Genomic DNA, 18,487 nt, shown 5'->3' on the forward strand with positions numbered 1-18,487 from the left:
TCTCCACCATGAACATCCTCTCTCCTTCTTGAAGTGGAAGGCTGAGGGATAGCATCTTGTTCCCTGTGCCTTTTATTGAAGAACATGTCAATTGTGGTCTGTGGGGCATCTCTCCTCCTCAACATTAACTTTTGTTTCAAGGAGACCATTGAGTCCTCAACATGACACAAAGTTAGTTCAGTTTTTTCCACATCTGGGTGCTTTGAAGCCAGTTCCCTGAACTTCTCCCAGTGGTAAATCACATTATTCAACTCTTTAGTTGACATATGGTCATCACTTTCAATTTCCTCCTCACCATTGTCAGCCTCTAACATCTCATCCAGTTGCTTCAAGTCATCAGGAGTAAGTTCCTCCTCATGAGACATCACAAGCTCTTCGACATCATCCTCTTCCACTTCAAGGCCCAATGACTGACCAATGGACACAATCTCCTGGTCCAACTGTGTGTCATCCTGAAATCCCTCAAAACCATGGACTACTGATGGCCACAGTGCTTTCCATGAAGAATTGAGGGATCTAGTGGAGACTTCTTGCCATGATGACACAATCAATTTTACAGCCTCCAGGATGTTGAATTGTGTCTTCCAGAACCGTTTCAGTGTTAGTTCAGGATCAGTGGAAGTTGCCTGATGACACCTCCTAAACATTTTCTTCATGTACAACTTCTTGAAGTTGCTGATCACATTCTGGTCCATTGGCTGTATGATTGATGTAGTGTTGGGAGGCAAAAACAACACTTTCACAAAGTCAAATTGATACTCCAAAGTTCTGGCAAGTTCAGGGTCATGACCAGGAGCATTATCCATGAGGATAAGAGCCTTAAAGGGAGTTTATTGGTGGTTAGGTAGCTCTTGACAGAAGGGCAAAACACCTCAACAGCCCATTCATTAAAGAGCTGTCTTGTCACCCATGCCTAACGGTTGGACTTCCAATAAACTCCAAGCTTTGCTCTTACCACTTGCTGTTGCTTGAACACCCTGGGGTTTTCAGAGTGGTAGACGAGCATAGGCTTCAGTCGGAAATCTCCTGAAGCATTGGCACCAAGTAAAAGAGTGAGACGGTCTTTCATGGGTTTATGCCCAGGTAAAGAGGCTTCATCTCTGGTGATGAATGTTCTTTTGGGCATCTTTTTCCAGAACAGCCCAGTTTCGTCCACATTGAACACTTGCTGTGGAAGATAATTTTCTTCTTCCATCAGTTCTTTAAATTCCACTAAAAACTTTGCTGCCCCTTCCTTATCAGCACTAGCAGCTTCACCATGCCTAACAACACTGAAAATGTCGCTTCTTTTCTTAAATTTTTTGAACCAGCCTTTGCTGGCCCGAAAATCTTCAAATTCTGTGCCTGAAGAACCAGGTTGATCTGTCTTTAAATGTTCGTAAATCTCCCTGCTCTTTCACAAATGAATTCAGTAGAAACTGAATCACCTTTCATCTGTTTTTCCCTAATCCAGATGAGAAGTAACTTCTCAGTTTCTGCAATTAGGGATCTACTTTTAAACACTGGTAGATTTGTCTCTCACTTTCACTTCTTTAAATTTGTCTTTCTGTGCAAGAATTGTCGACACAGTTGATGTCGACATGCCATATTCTTTGCATAGCGCATTTGTTCTAATTCCTTCTTCATGTTTTTTTATAATTTCCTGCTTGGTTTGGATTGAAATCGCTTTTCTTGATCTCTTAGGCCCCATGCTGGATTCAAACAATGTCAACACTTGATTTTTTAAGTTAAACTAGCAGTAAATAAAGAATATTTTCTTTAAAATAACACTGCACTGCGCTATATATTGTCAGTATGTAAAATAAATTTCAAAATGACCAATAATTTGCTTGGAAACACGAAAAAAAGCGTTTAGTTGAAGAGAGTCTCAAGCAAGATGTTACCTCCACTGAAAACAGAGAGACTAACGCTTGTTTGGTGTGTTAAAAGGCTGGATGGCACACATAAAACTAGTGACTTTACCTTCAATTATGTTCAATAATTGTTAAAATGACTAAAAAATTTAATATTAAACTTTTAAAATTATTGAATAGTATAAACGTCTTGATATTTACTAAAATAGTAAGGAATTTAAGCCCTAGAACCGATTACTGTATTGGCGGACTAATACTACAGCTGGTTGACCGCCAAGTGCAAGCGAAAACTTGTTGAGATCGGCTCGTAAGAAACTCGTTAATCGAGGGATTGCTCGTTAACCGAAGTTAAGAATCTTATGGGAGGTAACTCGTTAACCGAAATCTCGTTAACCGAGGCGCTCGTTAACCGAGGGATCACTGTATTATTATTTTTATTATTATTATTATTATTATTATTATTATTATTATTATTATTATTATTATTATTATTATTATTATTATTATTATTATTATTATTATTATTATTATTATTATTATTATTATTATTATTATTATTATTATTATTACTACTACTACTATAATTTCGCCCCCAGGCCCTGATGTGGGTCATTGACCTGTGCCCTGGTTGGCTAATCCCCCCCCCCAAAAAAATAGGAAGACAGAGAGAGACCCCCTGATGCTCACCAGCCATATATGTTCTCTGACATGATGACTTGTCTTGGTCTTCTTACTGCTCCATCACTTGATTCCTCTTACATAGGCATAATGGGTATAAATTCACTCAATAAAAGCCACTTTTATTAAGTTAAACAATTGAGAATACAGTAGTGAAAAATAACAGATATCATGATTCACACAATGCATTATGCTTCTTTGCTGCATGCTGATTGGCCAAGACAAATGTAAACAGACATTCTATGGCCATCACTATGCTCAACACTCAAGAGTCTGGTAACGTGTGTATTTCTCACCTCTGTGTTGTTGGTTTGAGTCATGGCCAAGACACACGTGAGAAGGGCGTTACCCAGTGTGACCCTCACTACTGTACCAACACTGGACAATAAAGTTCTTACCAAAGTTATAAAGAATAAACCAACTACCAGAATGGCTAGTAAGCTGACAAGTGGTAAAATAAATTAAAATAAATATTGTACTCTACTGTACTGTAAATCATTAAATATATTATTTGTTAATTAATTTCAGTTTTTACTATATTTTTATTGTTAAGGTTAACTTTTTGGTTTTCCATGTAAAATATTGGTACAAAATCCCATGTTTGTTGTACCAGATCATTGTTTATTGAGTTTACACTATACAGTACAGTACTGTAATGGTGCACCCACTATTGCTTAGAGACTGCATTTGTTGAAAAAATTTATCTTACATCTGTAATCTGCATACAGTACCATCATCCCTCCCTCACAGTTCATCACAATGACCCTACAAACTAAAGTTATGAGTATATTCCTGCTTCTTCCAGAAAAACACTGAATCAAATCATTTTATATTCCCATTCAGTTGTCTTGGGTAATTTAGAACTAACCCTCATTAATAAGTATAATCACCCCGTGAGATTAAACTGCCATGTCAACTTGATACAGTTTATTTCGGTCACACTGTCAAATACATTATTGAAGGTTCAGTGACACATCATATATGAATACTTTACCTAATATTAGCACACAAATGAGTACATTATCTTCATAGTAACACAACATAAGCTGCACATCATCAGAAGTTGCTCAATTAATATTCTTCACGTCTGTTAGGTGTTCTGGGTAATAAGTTCTATATACAGGAGAGAACACAAACACCTGTATAGTTTTGTAGGTTCGGTTTACTGGATAAGAGTATGTACACAGAGGTGGGTAGCACTGCTCCCTAGCTAAGCTCTTGGTCAACTACCATAGACGACGTATGGCAAGTGATACATTAGCAGCTTCCATACGTCGCCAGGCACATTAATTAAGCGTGTGGGATATGGTAATAACATTGCCACACGCTGCTAGCTAGGCTGAATAAATATAAATGGAGCACATACATAATATACATACATAATACATAATCCAGCATACATAATATACATACACCTCCCTCCCCCCTATACGCTCATAGCAAAGTCTTGAGCGGACCTTTTCTTCTGGATCCGTTCTGAGCGTCGAGGGACTTCATCACTGGGAAGGGTGGGACTCAACACTGGTGGCGGGGCAGCAGAAGGCATTGTTACGGGGCGGAGAAAACGGCGGTTCCTCCACCACACACGACCACTGGGTAACCGCACCTGGTAGTCCCGTGACCTGCCGAGACCCATGACTACGCCTACTTTGTCCCAACGTAGGGAGGTCGGGTCCTGAACACGGACTTGGGTGCCGACACTCAACCTGGGGAGAGAACGGGCGTGGTCGTTGTAGCGGGCGACGACGTCCTGAACACGTTCGGCGGCTCGGCGATCACAATCCTCTGTCTTGGCCTGCCACTCCTTGGAGAAGGATTGAGGGTGAGCAGGGACACAAGAACGAAGGGGGCGTCCATACAAAACCTGGGCAGGGGAGCGTCCGGTGTAGTTAGGTGTGTTGCGGAGTTCAAGAAGACCCCGGTCGAAGGCCTCGCAGTCAATGTTCCCAGAAGGGGCCACCTTAAGGATGAGGTGCTTCAGGGATTTGACAGCAGCCTCAGCGTGGCCGTTGGACTGCGGGTAATGGGGCGATGACAACACATGCCGGACTCCCCATCGGTCAAGGAACACAGCAAAGTCCCGGCTTGTGAACTGAGGCCCTCCGTCGGTTCGCAGGCGTACAGGAACGCCCACGTCACGGAAGTAGTGGCGGAACTTGCTGATGGTGGCGGCAGACGTCGTGTCATTACCGCCCTTGATGACAACCGGCCAACCAGAGAGACGGTCGACGATAACCAGGAAGGACTTTCCTGACACACAGAAAAAGTCGGCCGACACAGACTCAAAGGGGCGGGTGGGGTTGTCGTCACTCATGAAGGGTACCTGCTGCTGGCTGGGTTGTAATACGTGGCGGGGCTTACACACCTGGACAGCATTGGAGATGTCGGGGTCGATGCCAGGCCGGAACACAGTCTGTCGTGCACGTCGTTTGGTGGCCTCAGCTCCACGGTGACTGTCGTGAAGGCGAGCCAAGGCGTGGGGACGTGATGCAGCAGGGACAACTACCGAAGGAGAGGTGTCACTGGCCAGAGGTAGGGGTAGGGCGGCAGCAGGGTAGTTGCTGCTCCCTTCGTGCACCCTGTTGGCGTAATTTACCTCGAGAATCGGTGTTGGGAAGTCCTGGGAGATGATGGCCAACTCTTGACAATGTCTGTAGGACAGCAAGGGAGTCGGGACACCATTATGCACGTCAATCCAGGCCTGACACGACCTGTTGCCAAAGGTGACATGTGCATAGAGTGAACCCAGGGCTGGGGCCATCTGTGAACCATCTGCCGTGACGCAGAGGTCCTTGGGAGGCGGTCCTAGATCGCTTGGAGAGAGCCCCAAGCATCGCAAATGCTGGGGACCGATGACTGTAGCATCAGCGCCGGTGTCAGGCAACATCTGAAGACGGGATGACACACCGCCGTAGGTCACGATGACGCTGATGTACTGGGGACTTTGGTCCTGGGATGCGAGGAGTACACCCTCCTAAAATGGGTCGGGCTTTGTCCAGGGTCGTCGTGCCTCTGATTTGGCGACTGTGGGCGGCCCTCACTGGTAGAAGGGCGCTGAAGCTTCCGCCGACGCTGTTCCTTGGGTTTGTTGGAAGGGCAACACTTGTCATAGTGGCCCAGACGACCGCACACATTGCACTGGACGCGTTTGGCTGGGCACCGTACTGTGAGTGACCAGTGGCCCTTACGGTCACAACTGTTGCAGGTAGACTGAGCAGCTGGACACACCTGTGTTCCGTGCTGCTTACCACAGTTGTTACAAAATGAACCGGGCGTGGACGTGGTGGGCGAAGGCGTAGGAGCAGACTTCTTGTCCTTCTTGTACCGGGAAACAGCGCGTACAGCTGTAGGGGGAGCTCGGATGGCAGAGGTGGCACACCTGGCAGCCTCATAGGAGCGACATATCGTCAACACATCCTGAAGAGAAGAGGAAGAGTCGAGGGAGGTGAGGCGTTGGACAAGTTCCTCGTCCTTAACACCCATCAGGATCACCTGCTTCAACTGGGTCTCCTCGCACTGCTGGTGGTGGCCTAAACATATATCTACCTCTTCCGAGGCTCTCTTAAGACGTACATAAAAAGCGTCAAAAGACTCACCCTCCATCTGTCTGCAGCTAAACAATTCCCTCCTGCGCAGAGCTTCATTCTGCTGTCCTTTGATGTGCCGTTGTAGAACGTCCAGTACCTCCTCTACAGACAGCGAAGAGGTTGGGGGTACCTGCAACGTATGTTCTAAGACACGCTGAACTTCCAAGGACAGGCACATACGCAGCTGGATGAGTTGTTTAGGCTGTGACAAACTCTGGAGATCCACCATTGTAGCATAATCAGCCCACCGCCGCCGCCATTCGCGAAAAGTCTGGAAATTTACATCAGGCTCCAAGATGGGCGGTGTTTGAGCTGCTGCTTTAGGTGGGGCTGGGGGGCGTGAAGGAAGCATGGATGAGGTATCTGAACCATTCAGTACCGAGGCAGTGTTAGAGCCAGGGGCTTGGTTAACAGTGAGGCGAGATATCAAGGCTTCAAACCGTGCACTGTCTTCCATTCTCCGTTGGTGGTCTCGTTCTGCCTCTGCTTGCCTTCTGTGCTCATCCGCCAAACGTCTGTGAGCTTCATCCTCGCGTCTCTCATCTCTCATAAACTTCATTAAGGCAATTATCTCTGGAGATAACGCTGAATGTTGAGGTGAAGGGCTGCGCGATGTTGTGGGAGCTGGAGCGTCGTGGCCGGCCTGGTCATCCATCTCTGGGGGACTATCATCCGCTTGACTCATCCAGGCGCTGGGTCCACGGCTACGTAAGGCATGAGACATAACTACTTTATCTGTGTACTGTGTCTTAAATCAGTGTTGACCGGTCAGCCCGTCGTATCAACAAGATTTCAGACAAAAAATTTAATTAAATACACAGATAAGTAGGTTATATATATAAAATATATATAAGAAAGCCGCGCGGTCAGCAAGTGTTAGTACATGTATGTGTGTGTGTCCCAGGCAGGCAGAGCGTCTCGCCCCAGCTGTGAGGGGGGGTGGAGGCGGCGCTGTGAGGGAGGGGGGTGGAGACAGGAGTAGCTCAGTCGCTCTCTGTAAACGGTCAGAGGAGGGTGCGCTGAGCTCTACACCCCACAAATGCCCAGAACATGCCGTATACCTTGGAAATCCGTTCGAACAAGGTCACACATGAATGGCACGAAACACACAATGCACTTAACACTTCACAGAAAATCACTGTCACTGACACTGCTCAAAGTTGCGAAATTCTTCGAGGGATGACGCGGGGTTGACACAAAGGCGGGAGTCATAAGCCGCATAAGCCGGCTTTCCACAAACTTGCACTAATCACTCGTAATAATCCAGTAAACTACGCACTGCGCCATGTTAGGTGTTCTGGGTAATAAGTTCTATATACAGGAGAGAACACAAACACCTGTATAGTTTTGTAGGTTCGGTTTACTGGATAAGAGTATGTACACAGAGGTGGGTAGCACTGCTCCCTAGCTAAGCTCTTGGTCAACTACCATAGACGACGTATGGCAAGTGATACATTAGCAGCTTCCATACGTCGCCAGGCACATTAATTAAGCGTGTGGGATATGGTAATAACATTGCCACACGCTGCTAGCTAGGCTGAATAAATATAAATGGAGCACATACATAATATACATACATAATACATAATCCAGCATACATAATATACATACAACGTCCACAGTGAAACACAATACAGTGGGGTATGCTATAACGAACATATTCTACTACGAATATTCCTATAACGAATGGTTTTACCTATAAAGTTGAGAATGCTATAACGAACGCAACTCCTACAACGAACGCGGATGAATACGGGACTATTTCGTATGGCGCATGAATATTGTTGTACCGCGACCCACAACAAGAGCGTCAGGCGCCATCTTTGTCTCATTGTGTAGCCAGTGCACCACTGTTATTGTTGAAATTTCGTCTTTTGATGTGGAAATACATGTTATTTGTATAGGTAACTATTTTGTTATACAAGTGTACAATTGTGACAATGAATCGTCCAAAGCGAGTGAGAAAGCTAATAACCCTTGAAACTAAGAAAGAAATCATAAAGAAACGTGAGAATGGAACAAGCATTGCGAAACTTAGTGATGAATATGAGATGGCTAAATCGACTATATGTACGATTTTGAAGAATAAAGAGGAGTTGAAAACTGTGCAAGTGGCTAAGGGAATCTCTAGACTTAGCAAAGCAAGGTGTAATGTGATTGAGGAGATGGAAAATTTACTCTTAGTGTGGATAAAGGAGAAAGAAATGGCAGGTGATAGCATTAGTGAAGCTATAATTTGTGAGAAGGCCAGACAATTGTTTGAGAACCTCAAAGCCAAGACTCCCAGTGGAAGTGATAGTGCTGTGCCAGTGTTTAGGGGTACCAAGGGGTGGTTTACTGGTTTCAGAAGAAGAAATAAATTACACAGTGTTGTGAGACATGGTGATGCAGATGAGGAAGCAGCTAAGGAACACCATGACATTTTTTTAATGTGATTAAAGAGGGAGGCTTTGTTTCTCAGCAGGTATTCAACTGTGATGAAATTGGACTTTTTTTGGACAAAAATGCCTCGCCGTACATACATTACCAAGGAGGAAACTTCTGTCCCTGGCCATAAGCCAATGAAAGACAGGCTTATCCTCCTTCTTTGTGCTAATGCTTCTGGTGACTGCAAAATAAAGCCACTCCTTGTGTACCATGCAGAAAACCCCAGAGCTTTCAAAAACATCAGGAAGACCCGCCTTGGTGTTATGTGGCGGTCAAACCCAAAGGCTTGGGTGACCAGGAATTTATTCTCCGAGTGGGTGATTGAGGTGTTTGGACCCAGTGTTCGGGAATACCTCAGGGAGAATAATCTTCCACTGAAAGCTTTGTTGGTGATGGACAATGCACCAGCCCACCCTCCTAATTTGATGGTTGAATTTCCAGAGGAGTTCAACTTCATCACTGTGCACTTCTTGCCACCCAACACAACACCTCTCATCCAGCCCATGGATCAACAGGTAATTTCTAACTTTAAGAAGCTGTACACAAAGGCACTGTTTAGAAAATGTTTTGTATCCACTTCTTCCAGTGATGTTAATTTGAAGGAATTTTGGAAGAGTCACTTCAATATAGCAGATGCTGTTTTTTTAATTGTGTCAGCCTGGAAAGAGGTTTCTATGAGGTGTCTTTGTGCTGCTTGGAGGCCATTGTGGCCTGAATGTGTGCTTCAAAGAGACTTTGAAGGCTTCGAAGAGTTAGAGGAAGAGGCTGTTGTACATGAAATTGTGTCTCTGGGCAATTCCATGGGCCTAGAAGTGGATGATGATGATGTTGAGGAGATGGTGGAAGAGCACAGTAAGGAGCTGTCCACTGAGGAGCTGCTTGAGCTTCACAAAGAGGAAAATGAGACACTGAAGCGGAGCTTAACTTCTGAGGAGTCAGGGGAGGATGAGGACAAGGAGGAAAGCCGCATCATTCCCGCCAAAGATCTCAAGGATGTGTTCTTTTGCTGGAGCAAACTGTCTAAGCTTGCGGAGGATTATCATCCTGATGTTGGTGCTGTGGAAAAGGCCATCAGTGTGTTTAATGACAATGTTATGAACTACTTTTGGAAGGTCCAGAAATCAAGGTTGAAGCAGCCAACCCTGGATTCCTTCTTTAAAAAAGTAGCAAAAGACCCTACAGACAAAGTGCCTGCAAGACAGTCACCAAAGAGGGCTAGGAAGGATGACTCCTCTCCTTCCACCTCTTCTCCATAATTCTCTCCTCCTCCTCTGCCTCCTGTCCTGCATGCTGAACAACACTAAGGTAAGATAAAGTACTGTATTTTTTTACATTTTCCACAGAAAATTTTCAGTGTTAAGTGGTTGTATTTGGGGGCCTGGGATGGATTAATCCTATAACGAACGAATGCTATAACGAACGAGGTTCTAGAACCAATTAGATTCGTTATAGCATACCCCACTGTATTTTCACACTTACGTGTTGCAGGTCTGGCTCGGACCAGAAAGCCTCTGATGTGTTTAGGGCGATCAGTTGAGAGTTGCTGCCGTATGTATCGTCCAGGGGCCCGAGTGAACGTCAAGCCATTTCAGCATACATACGCCTTGCTCCTCATGACGCAGGCTGACTCACCATCGCCTCCTCGCTTAGTACACAACAACACTTTTCTCATTACCTTTATCACTCTCCCATAATTACCCTCACCACTCTTATCACTATCCTATGATTACCGCTGTCCAGCGATAAAAATAAGATATACAGTACTGTACATTGTATATACTGGCTCTAAACTCTCTTTTTTACTCCCTCAGGGACCTGTGTAAGACGTACAATGGAGACTTCGTGGCGGTGGATCACCTTAACCTCGGGGTTCCTTTAGGGGAATGTTTTGGACTTCTTGGGATCAATGGAGCAGGAAAAACAACGACATTCAAAATGCTTACCGGAGATTTACCAGTGTCTTCTGGTGATGCATTTGTGAACGGCTACAGCATCAAATCTGATATGAAGAATGTACAGTAGTTGTCCTTAGTTACCTTGGCTAGAGTTTTGTAGCTACATCCTAAATTTAGCCATAAATTTAGATAATTTTATTTGGGCTTTCTATAGATTGAGTATTAAGTCTGAAGTTCTTAACAGAGAATTAGATTCTTTAACTCTAGTCCAGATATCTATTCAATTCTCAGCCTGGAAGGTGGAAGAATGATCACATTATTCACAATGTCCTTTCTGGGCCATGTATTTCTTTTTCAGAAATACTCGGCATTTTCATCAACAAACATTATTAATTTAAACAGCAAACATTGGTACAACAATTGCCTCAAGTACTAGGGGATGGTGAATCAGTCTACCCAGTTGTAAATGGGTATCTAACTTTACCTGCTGGGAGATTGTACTGCCAGCCATGCTGCCAACTTGCATACTGAAAGTTTTGTCTACAGTATATATACACAGTACTGTAATGCCTTTAATGGACCATCATGCCTTTGGGACCAACTATAATTTTGTTCATACATTTTTTATCTTCAAACTATTATTCTTATCAAATAAGAAGTTAAAAGTTTATTATTGATATGTTCTCATTAATTGACAGGTTCAGCAGCAGATAGGATACTGTCCACAATTTGATGCACTGCACGATCACATGACTGGTAGGGAGGCACTTCGTATGTTTGCACGTCTGCGTGGAGTCCCAGAGAGGCAGATTAATGGCATGATCGCCGTTCTCGCTGATCAGCTTCTTGTAACACAACACTTGGATAATCTATTTGGGAATTATAGGTAAGTTTTCCTCATTGGTTTCATAATCTTTGTTTAATTTATTTAAGAAATAAAATGGCCACAGTTGAAAAGTACAGCTGTGTGAGGAACATGATCACTGCTGAAGCATTAGTCACTGTGTTCTGAAAGTAGTACAGTACAGTACAGTACAGTACATATAAATTTTCCTCATTTTCAAACAGTAACAGTATCATCCCAGATTTGATTTTTAGAGTTACTATCCATTAATGAACACTACTGTACTGTACTGTACTTGCATTAGGGGGACAAAGCACACCTCTCTGTACCATGTGACAACAGTGACATTGTGTACACTTGGGCTACATGATGAAGATTGTTTACCGTGGAATTGTGTCATTAATAATACAGTTGAGACTTAGAAATCTGAGTGTTACTTAGAAAAAATTTTTTTGAAATTGTTTGTCCTTTTAATGCGCAGTATTACTGTAGGATTTTTAGTTATACGGGTATTGTCTATTTTAACTTTTGATCATATTGTAGTGGAGGAAACAAGCGCAAACTTAGCACTGGAGTGGCTCTGGTGGGAGATCCTCCACTGGTGCTTTTGGATGAGCCATCGTCAGGAATGGACCCTGTAGCAAGAAGACTACTATGGGATGTATTGACGTCTGTTCGGGATGCTGGGAGGAGCATTATTCTCACATCTCACAGGTAATTGTTGATTTTTCAATATGAAATAATACAAATTAATATTTAACTCTTCCCAACAGTCTTACATGAGTGCATTTCATATTTTCATTTGATGCTGAATATTGCCCTCTTATTTCCCCAAGACATCCATCCTGTCTCGTGATAATACATACAGTATTTGTGTGAAGTTTCTTTGAATACAGTACAACCTCTCTAGTTTACTGATCAGTACTGTATTTTGCACATTGGTTTAGTTTACATAAATTTCATTTTCTAATCAATGAGGGTCTTGTTTGCCAGAAAGAGGTTAGGCAGAGAGAATTTCGGCTCAGAAGTTTGTTAATGTAGCATCTTCCTACAACGGCATTCAACCCGACTGGTGAGTGATCAGTCACTCATTCGTCACACATCAAGTTGCCAGATACTGTTGATAGAATAAATCCTACTGAAAATAGTGACATCATTTCCAAGGCCAATTGTAAAGCATACATAATTCCTAGGAGTTTATTTCCAGCCCTATTATGAAACATTGTAATTCTTTTATGTAATTTATAGTATTGTAAGCAGATTTAACATTAGAATTCTGTCAAAATATATCACAGTAGAGATTGATAATAGTTAATAAATTAGTGCCTTTATTTTCTATACAGCATGGAGGAGTGTGAGGCCCTTTGTACCAGACTGGCCATCATGGTTAATGGGAAGTTTTGTTGCTTAGGATCACCTCAGCATCTGAAGAGCAAGTTCAGTGAGGGATATTCTGTCATAATCAGGTATATCATGTTATGTTTTAGGTGGTACAGCTGCCATGGTCATTAAGCACTCTTTACAATAATACAATTTCCACAGCAGAAAACTTTTAAGAATTCATAATCAAAATTTATTCATATAATGCATATAGTAGTTTTTCCTTTGATACCTATACAGTATTCAGTTCACATTACAAGTTATAAATATGCTATTACTGTAACTGAACTACATCCCATCAAAACTGCATCCTCGTTACTTAGATAACAGGAACAACACATTGGCCAATGTATCTTATCCAGTACCATATTTTGATTTCCTTAGCACATAAAAACAGATGTTAAAGAAATACAGTGTGACATCATCATTATAATGACTATTTTTGGGGTCATTTTACACATTTGTTTGGGTTTGCTGCAATGACCTGATGACTTGGTATCCAGGTTGCCATCTGGCAAATTTGAGACAAGTTTTACAATTTGAACCCCATACTATTGCCAACCCACTTTACAGAGCGGAACCGAGCCTGATATACACTATAGGACATCTAAGTGCCCTAAAAAAAAAAATTCTTGCAATAATTCCTTCATGTGACTTAAGATCCAGAACAAATTGTTGACATTTGCTACATTTTGCTCCCACAGCTGATATTCTTATATATTTAACCATTCAAAGTGAGTGCACTGCCTTAATTGTTTTTCTTCACATGAACTGTCCCTTCATAGTAATATTCAAATGAAATGTTTCCTTTTATTATATCTGAAATAAATAGTTTCTTTATGATCCTAAGAAATTGTTCCTTCTATAATATTATTAAAAACTGTTCATGCTTCATTCTAATTCAGACAAACTCTTCCTTCTTCACTTTAAGTCAGATTAAATGTGTCTTTATTACAATTCAGAATATGTGTTTGCTTCATGTTGACCAAGTTATGCCAACATTGTTAACCCTTAAGCCCTGGGTTAAGGTGCTGCTGGCAGTAACCCCCCCTCCTCCCGCGGGGTTAATTCGAGAAAAAATCATATTTTCCAAAAATAATAATAAAAAAAAATGAATTAATTAAAAAAGAAAGGCAGGAAAATAGGCGGACGTTCTGGAACGTCACCCGGGGCCTAAGGGTTAAATAAACAGTTCCTTCTTCGTTGTCATTCATATATGTACTGTTTTCTCCTCCAGTGTTATTCTTATCAACTGTTGTTCCTCCAGGGTTCATATGTCCAACTCACAAGAGAGTAATGACCCCAGCCTGACAGAATTGCCGGCAGAAATGTTGACCATCAAGCAGTTTGTTGAAAAAACTTTCCCAGGTGAGACAAGATGATACACTCTATACAGTATACAGTGAACCCTCACTTTACGAGGTTAATTCAACCCACGGCGGCCCGCGTAAAGTGAGAAACGCGTTAAGTGAACAACATAACATATGGGATTAATTGAAATAGAGACCGGGCCGACCCCCAAACTCCACTTTTTCAGACACAATACCTACGTTGTAGTAAAAATAACTTCTTAATTTTATGATGGTATGCACACACAATTAATAATTAAGAGAAATATCAATATTAGGTTTTTTAACACTTACATTAGTAGAAAAGATGGCTGGGCACACGGGGATGGGGGGTTGGTTCCGAGGCAGAGGGCAGATTATTGGCCCTCACCTGTATCACTTGTATCAATTGTATCACTATCCACCACAGAGGCTTGCAGGGCCTCTTTGTCAAACCCCTCAAAGTCCATATAAGTCCATATCCTCACTATCATTATCACTATCACTGACTTGGGCCGGCTGTGGTGGGTGGCGGGTGAAGAACTCTGTAATGTTTTGATGACTGGGCGACCTTGTGCGCACCCTGCTCACGCCGCTCTCCGCGTAAAAGGGTACACACACCGCGGAAAGTGAGCATTCCGGTTTCGGCAGGGTACCGCGTAAACGTGGAAACGCGTAAAGTGGGACCGCGTAAAGCGAGGGTTGACTGTATTCTAATCATAGAGTAAATTGAATATTATGAGTGCTGAGAGTTTTGTATCATCATAACCCTTCCTGTAATTACTCCACCATGAATCCTCTTACTTACAGGGTAGTGAGTATGTTATTGCAAATGATGTCAGAAATTTTACTTCTAATTTTCAAGGGATAATGAGATTTTCTGCAAAGATCAGCAAATTACCTATTTAAAAAAAAAAAACCCACATCCTAAGTTTGACAACAGTTGGGCCAACACTACCAGAAACTTGATGGTAGGTGGCTTGTGATGAATGATTGCTCATACAGTACAGTAGAACCTCGATAAATCAGACTAATTGGGGCAGACCCCAGTCCGAAAAATGCGAAAGTCCGAAAAAGGAATATATTTAGTGCTTACCTGAACTGCTTTAAGAAATTCAGTTATGTTATTACTGCACTTCAACAACTAAGGTCTTTAAGTTTATAACAAGGTTATTAAAAGAATATTACATCAACAATAAAAAAAATATGAAACAGAACTCTGTAGGTTGTCACTGAGATGATTGTTATTTACTGTAAAGTAACCACAGAATTTGTCTTATGAATAAAGAGAAAACTGTTTTCTGTACAGAACTATAAAGATAAAAATAAGAACAAATAAGTGTTGGAGTACTGTATATTGTATGGGAGGGTAGCATGATGTTGGAGGCTCCCTCCCCCTAACCCCCACAAGATTCCTTTAACACTTATTTATGACATTCCACCACAGCTCTCATATAATTTAGGATCATTTGGTGCCACACTGAAAACCGTGAGTCATTGTTTACAAAGAGCAAACAGCTGATCGGCTCACCACAATGTCTGTCTTCAACACTTAGTACATTAGTACAGTACACCCACCTGCGTAAATTAAACATATTTTTCCCATAAGAATACAGCTCCTCCCCGACTTACGACCTACTCGACTTACGTCCACCTGGACTTACGACCTGCCTCAGTCGTACCAAAAATTGGTCAAATTACGTATTTTTGAGTCCCAAAGTCAGTACACGGACAAAATTTTCATCTGTAATTCACTTTAAAAGGGCTGTCAAGCTTAAAAGTGTGTGTTTTGTGGTGCTGAGAAGGAAAAGAGACCCCCCATTTTAGATTTTCTATGTATTATTTAAGCATTTCCGACTTACAACCATTTCAACTTATGACCTGGATGTCGGTCCCTAACCCCGTCGTAAGTCGGGGAGGAGCTGTACTGTACATGTAAATGGTACAGATTAGGGGAACCATCATATACCACACAGGGTATGAGCAGTGCTCTCACTTAAACCAAGCACACGGCCAACCTCCAACACAAGCTCTCCTCTCTGAAGGCGGGTGATCATCATCATTAGCAGTAATAATCTTTATTATTACATTATAATAATAATATTAAAATTGTTGATGTTGATATGGCTGCAACTTTATAGTATAACTTACAAGCACCTCAGGCGACCAGGTGAATACGCGCAGCAAATTTAAACTGTCTTGAGCGCGTTATTTAAAAAATCGGTGCACATAATTAGCTTTTGGTATAAATTGAACATTCACGTTATTCCATAAACGCTTAAATCAAACGCTCGTAAAATGCGAGTTACCTGTACAGTCATGTATTTACCATCAATTAATAAATACTATTGTAGTGTATTTATCATCAATAAGTAATATTGTACGTAGTGTAAAAGTAATATCTCCGTTAGCCGGAATCTCCCAAGGTTGAAAATTGAAAGAATTTTCTGAAAATGTCTTGAATAAAGATGAAAGTTAAAGTACTTTATAGGGGGGACCTGACCTGACCTGACCTGACTCAATGTCAGGTGGGGGTTGGGTGGGGGATTAGTGGTGTCATATTACTGACCTGATGAAATGTCAAGTCACCCTTTCTTGGCCGGGGGATTAGTGGGTCTCATGACCTGAAGATGTCTTGAATAAACACAAAACCTAAAGTATTTTTAGAGAGATTGTAAGTATAAATGAGCAAAGTTGTATCCCTTCAACATTACATTACATAACATTTTAAAATATGGAGAGAAAGCAGAAAGGTGCGGGTGATTAGAGAGATGGAGTGGGAATGAGTGTTGCCAAGTGCTCCTCAACAGCTGATATTTAACTCAGTCACACACACAAATTTGTCACACAATAAGACCCTCACTCCTTATGTCTGCTGTCTTAATTCCGTTGTGAGTGGTGTTGGAGTGCATGTGTGTGTGTGGGGAGGGTGTGTGTGTGTGACTGGTTGTTGGAGTGTGTGTGTGTGTGTATGTGTTGATGTGTAATGTTTGGCTGAAGAGTGTGGGAGCTGAACCTTTTTGGGGGTTAGGGGGGGGAGGGTCACACGGTCAATTTTCTCCCCCCTTTCTCACTCAAGCGGGGCTAATTGTGATAGGGAGATGTATTTGATACCATAATGATCCTTAATAAATTTTCCGCTCCATGGGAGTGGAAAATACCAGTCTTTACTGTAACACACAGCTTCATTAATGCCCATATCATATAGATTTTTAATTTTCAAATATATTCATTTAACCAAACTTTTAGATTAACTATTCTGGATTATTATAGTAAAGAAATGGAGTTTCTAACTTAATTTGAACTGCATTTACGGACTCTGGTAGTTTAGACTCAAGGAAAACATCCCCAGCACCCAGAAACATTCTGGGTAAGTGGGCCAGTGTCAGTGTGTGCAAGATGTCTAGTTTAGACACTCAGAAACTTTTCCGAAGAACCGGAAAAGATTCCGGGGGTAAGGAATTTTTCCGGGTTTGAGAAAGTTGTCTGGTTAGCCGTAAGTCTCTCATCCCCGGAAGTGCTCTGCACCAATTGTTCCGACTAACGGGGATATCACTGTGCATCTGCATATATCCTGGTATATTCATTAATCATTTGTCTAAGTGTACAAATAGCCAAACTGAGTTATCATATCACACTCAAAGGTAGTAAATAATGTTTGTAAGAAGGTGTGTTAGAGTGACCCCTGTTGTAAGCTGGTCTACTGAAAGCTGTCACACGAACACATCTTGAGTTAATAACCTTCTAATATAGTTTATCCTTTTATTTTCAAGTCATATTACAAATTACATACTGTACAATATTGTATTTTTTTCTATTATTGAAGATGTTATATTACCATAAACGGCCAATCATATGAGAATACAGTACAGTATAATACTGAATCAATAAATAAATAAACCTGATGAATGTGGCAGCACCTGATCAGCCCCAGTCTGCTTACATACTCAAGTGTCTTACTGTACAGTATTCAGTAAGTGTGGTTCATCTCATAAGATTTTATTTTTCATTACTCTCCTCCCCCCCCCCCTTTTTTCTGATGACCAAAGCATCTCAATGACCGAAAAAACCTAATTCCGATATATTGAAGTCTGATTTATTGAGGTTTTACTGTATAATTTTTAGTTCACTATATGTAAAGTATAATTATTTAATTTGAATATGTGATGTTTTTGTTCTTTTAATTGATTCATGTTTCTTATAGCCAATCATTTGCGAGAAATTCAATGGGGACGACTGGAGTATTTCATCCCAGCTGAAGGCTTAACATGGGCATCAGTGTTTGGAACTATAGAGAGGAATCGTCAGGAACTGCCAATTGATGACTACTCTGTAACCCAGACCACGCTTGAAAGGGTGAGTTTAGTAGCTGATATGATAATCCATTGGAAAAGTCAAAGAAATATTTGGTTATAGTAATCTTGCAGCATTATCAGTTCAGTTATCTCTCTGAAAGTTCATGTCTAGTTCCACCCCTGAGTTTGTGGTAAAATAT

General features: G+C 41.8%; 1 protein-coding gene across 1 annotated transcript in view; it reads left to right on the top strand.

The window, feature by feature from the left end:
- Positions 1 to 18,487, top strand: part of LOC121868674 (phospholipid-transporting ATPase ABCA3-like) — a 132,796-nt gene that overhangs the window by 111,274 nt on the left and 3,035 nt on the right. Inside the window, exons 34-39 of the mRNA XM_042369511.1 lie at positions 10,357 to 10,558; positions 11,139 to 11,326; positions 11,828 to 11,998; positions 12,628 to 12,750; positions 13,932 to 14,032; positions 18,197 to 18,348. Coding sequence (XP_042225445.1) covers positions 10,357 to 10,558; positions 11,139 to 11,326; positions 11,828 to 11,998; positions 12,628 to 12,750; positions 13,932 to 14,032; positions 18,197 to 18,348 — 937 coding nt within the window. The remainder of the gene's footprint in view (positions 1 to 10,356; positions 10,559 to 11,138; positions 11,327 to 11,827; positions 11,999 to 12,627; positions 12,751 to 13,931; positions 14,033 to 18,196; positions 18,349 to 18,487) is intronic.

This window comes from Homarus americanus, unplaced genomic scaffold (genome assembly GCF_018991925.1).
Source record: "Homarus americanus isolate GMGI-L3 unplaced genomic scaffold, GMGI_Hamer_2.0 scaffold30535, whole genome shotgun sequence".
Lineage (NCBI taxonomy): Eukaryota > Metazoa > Arthropoda > Malacostraca > Decapoda > Nephropidae > Homarus > Homarus americanus.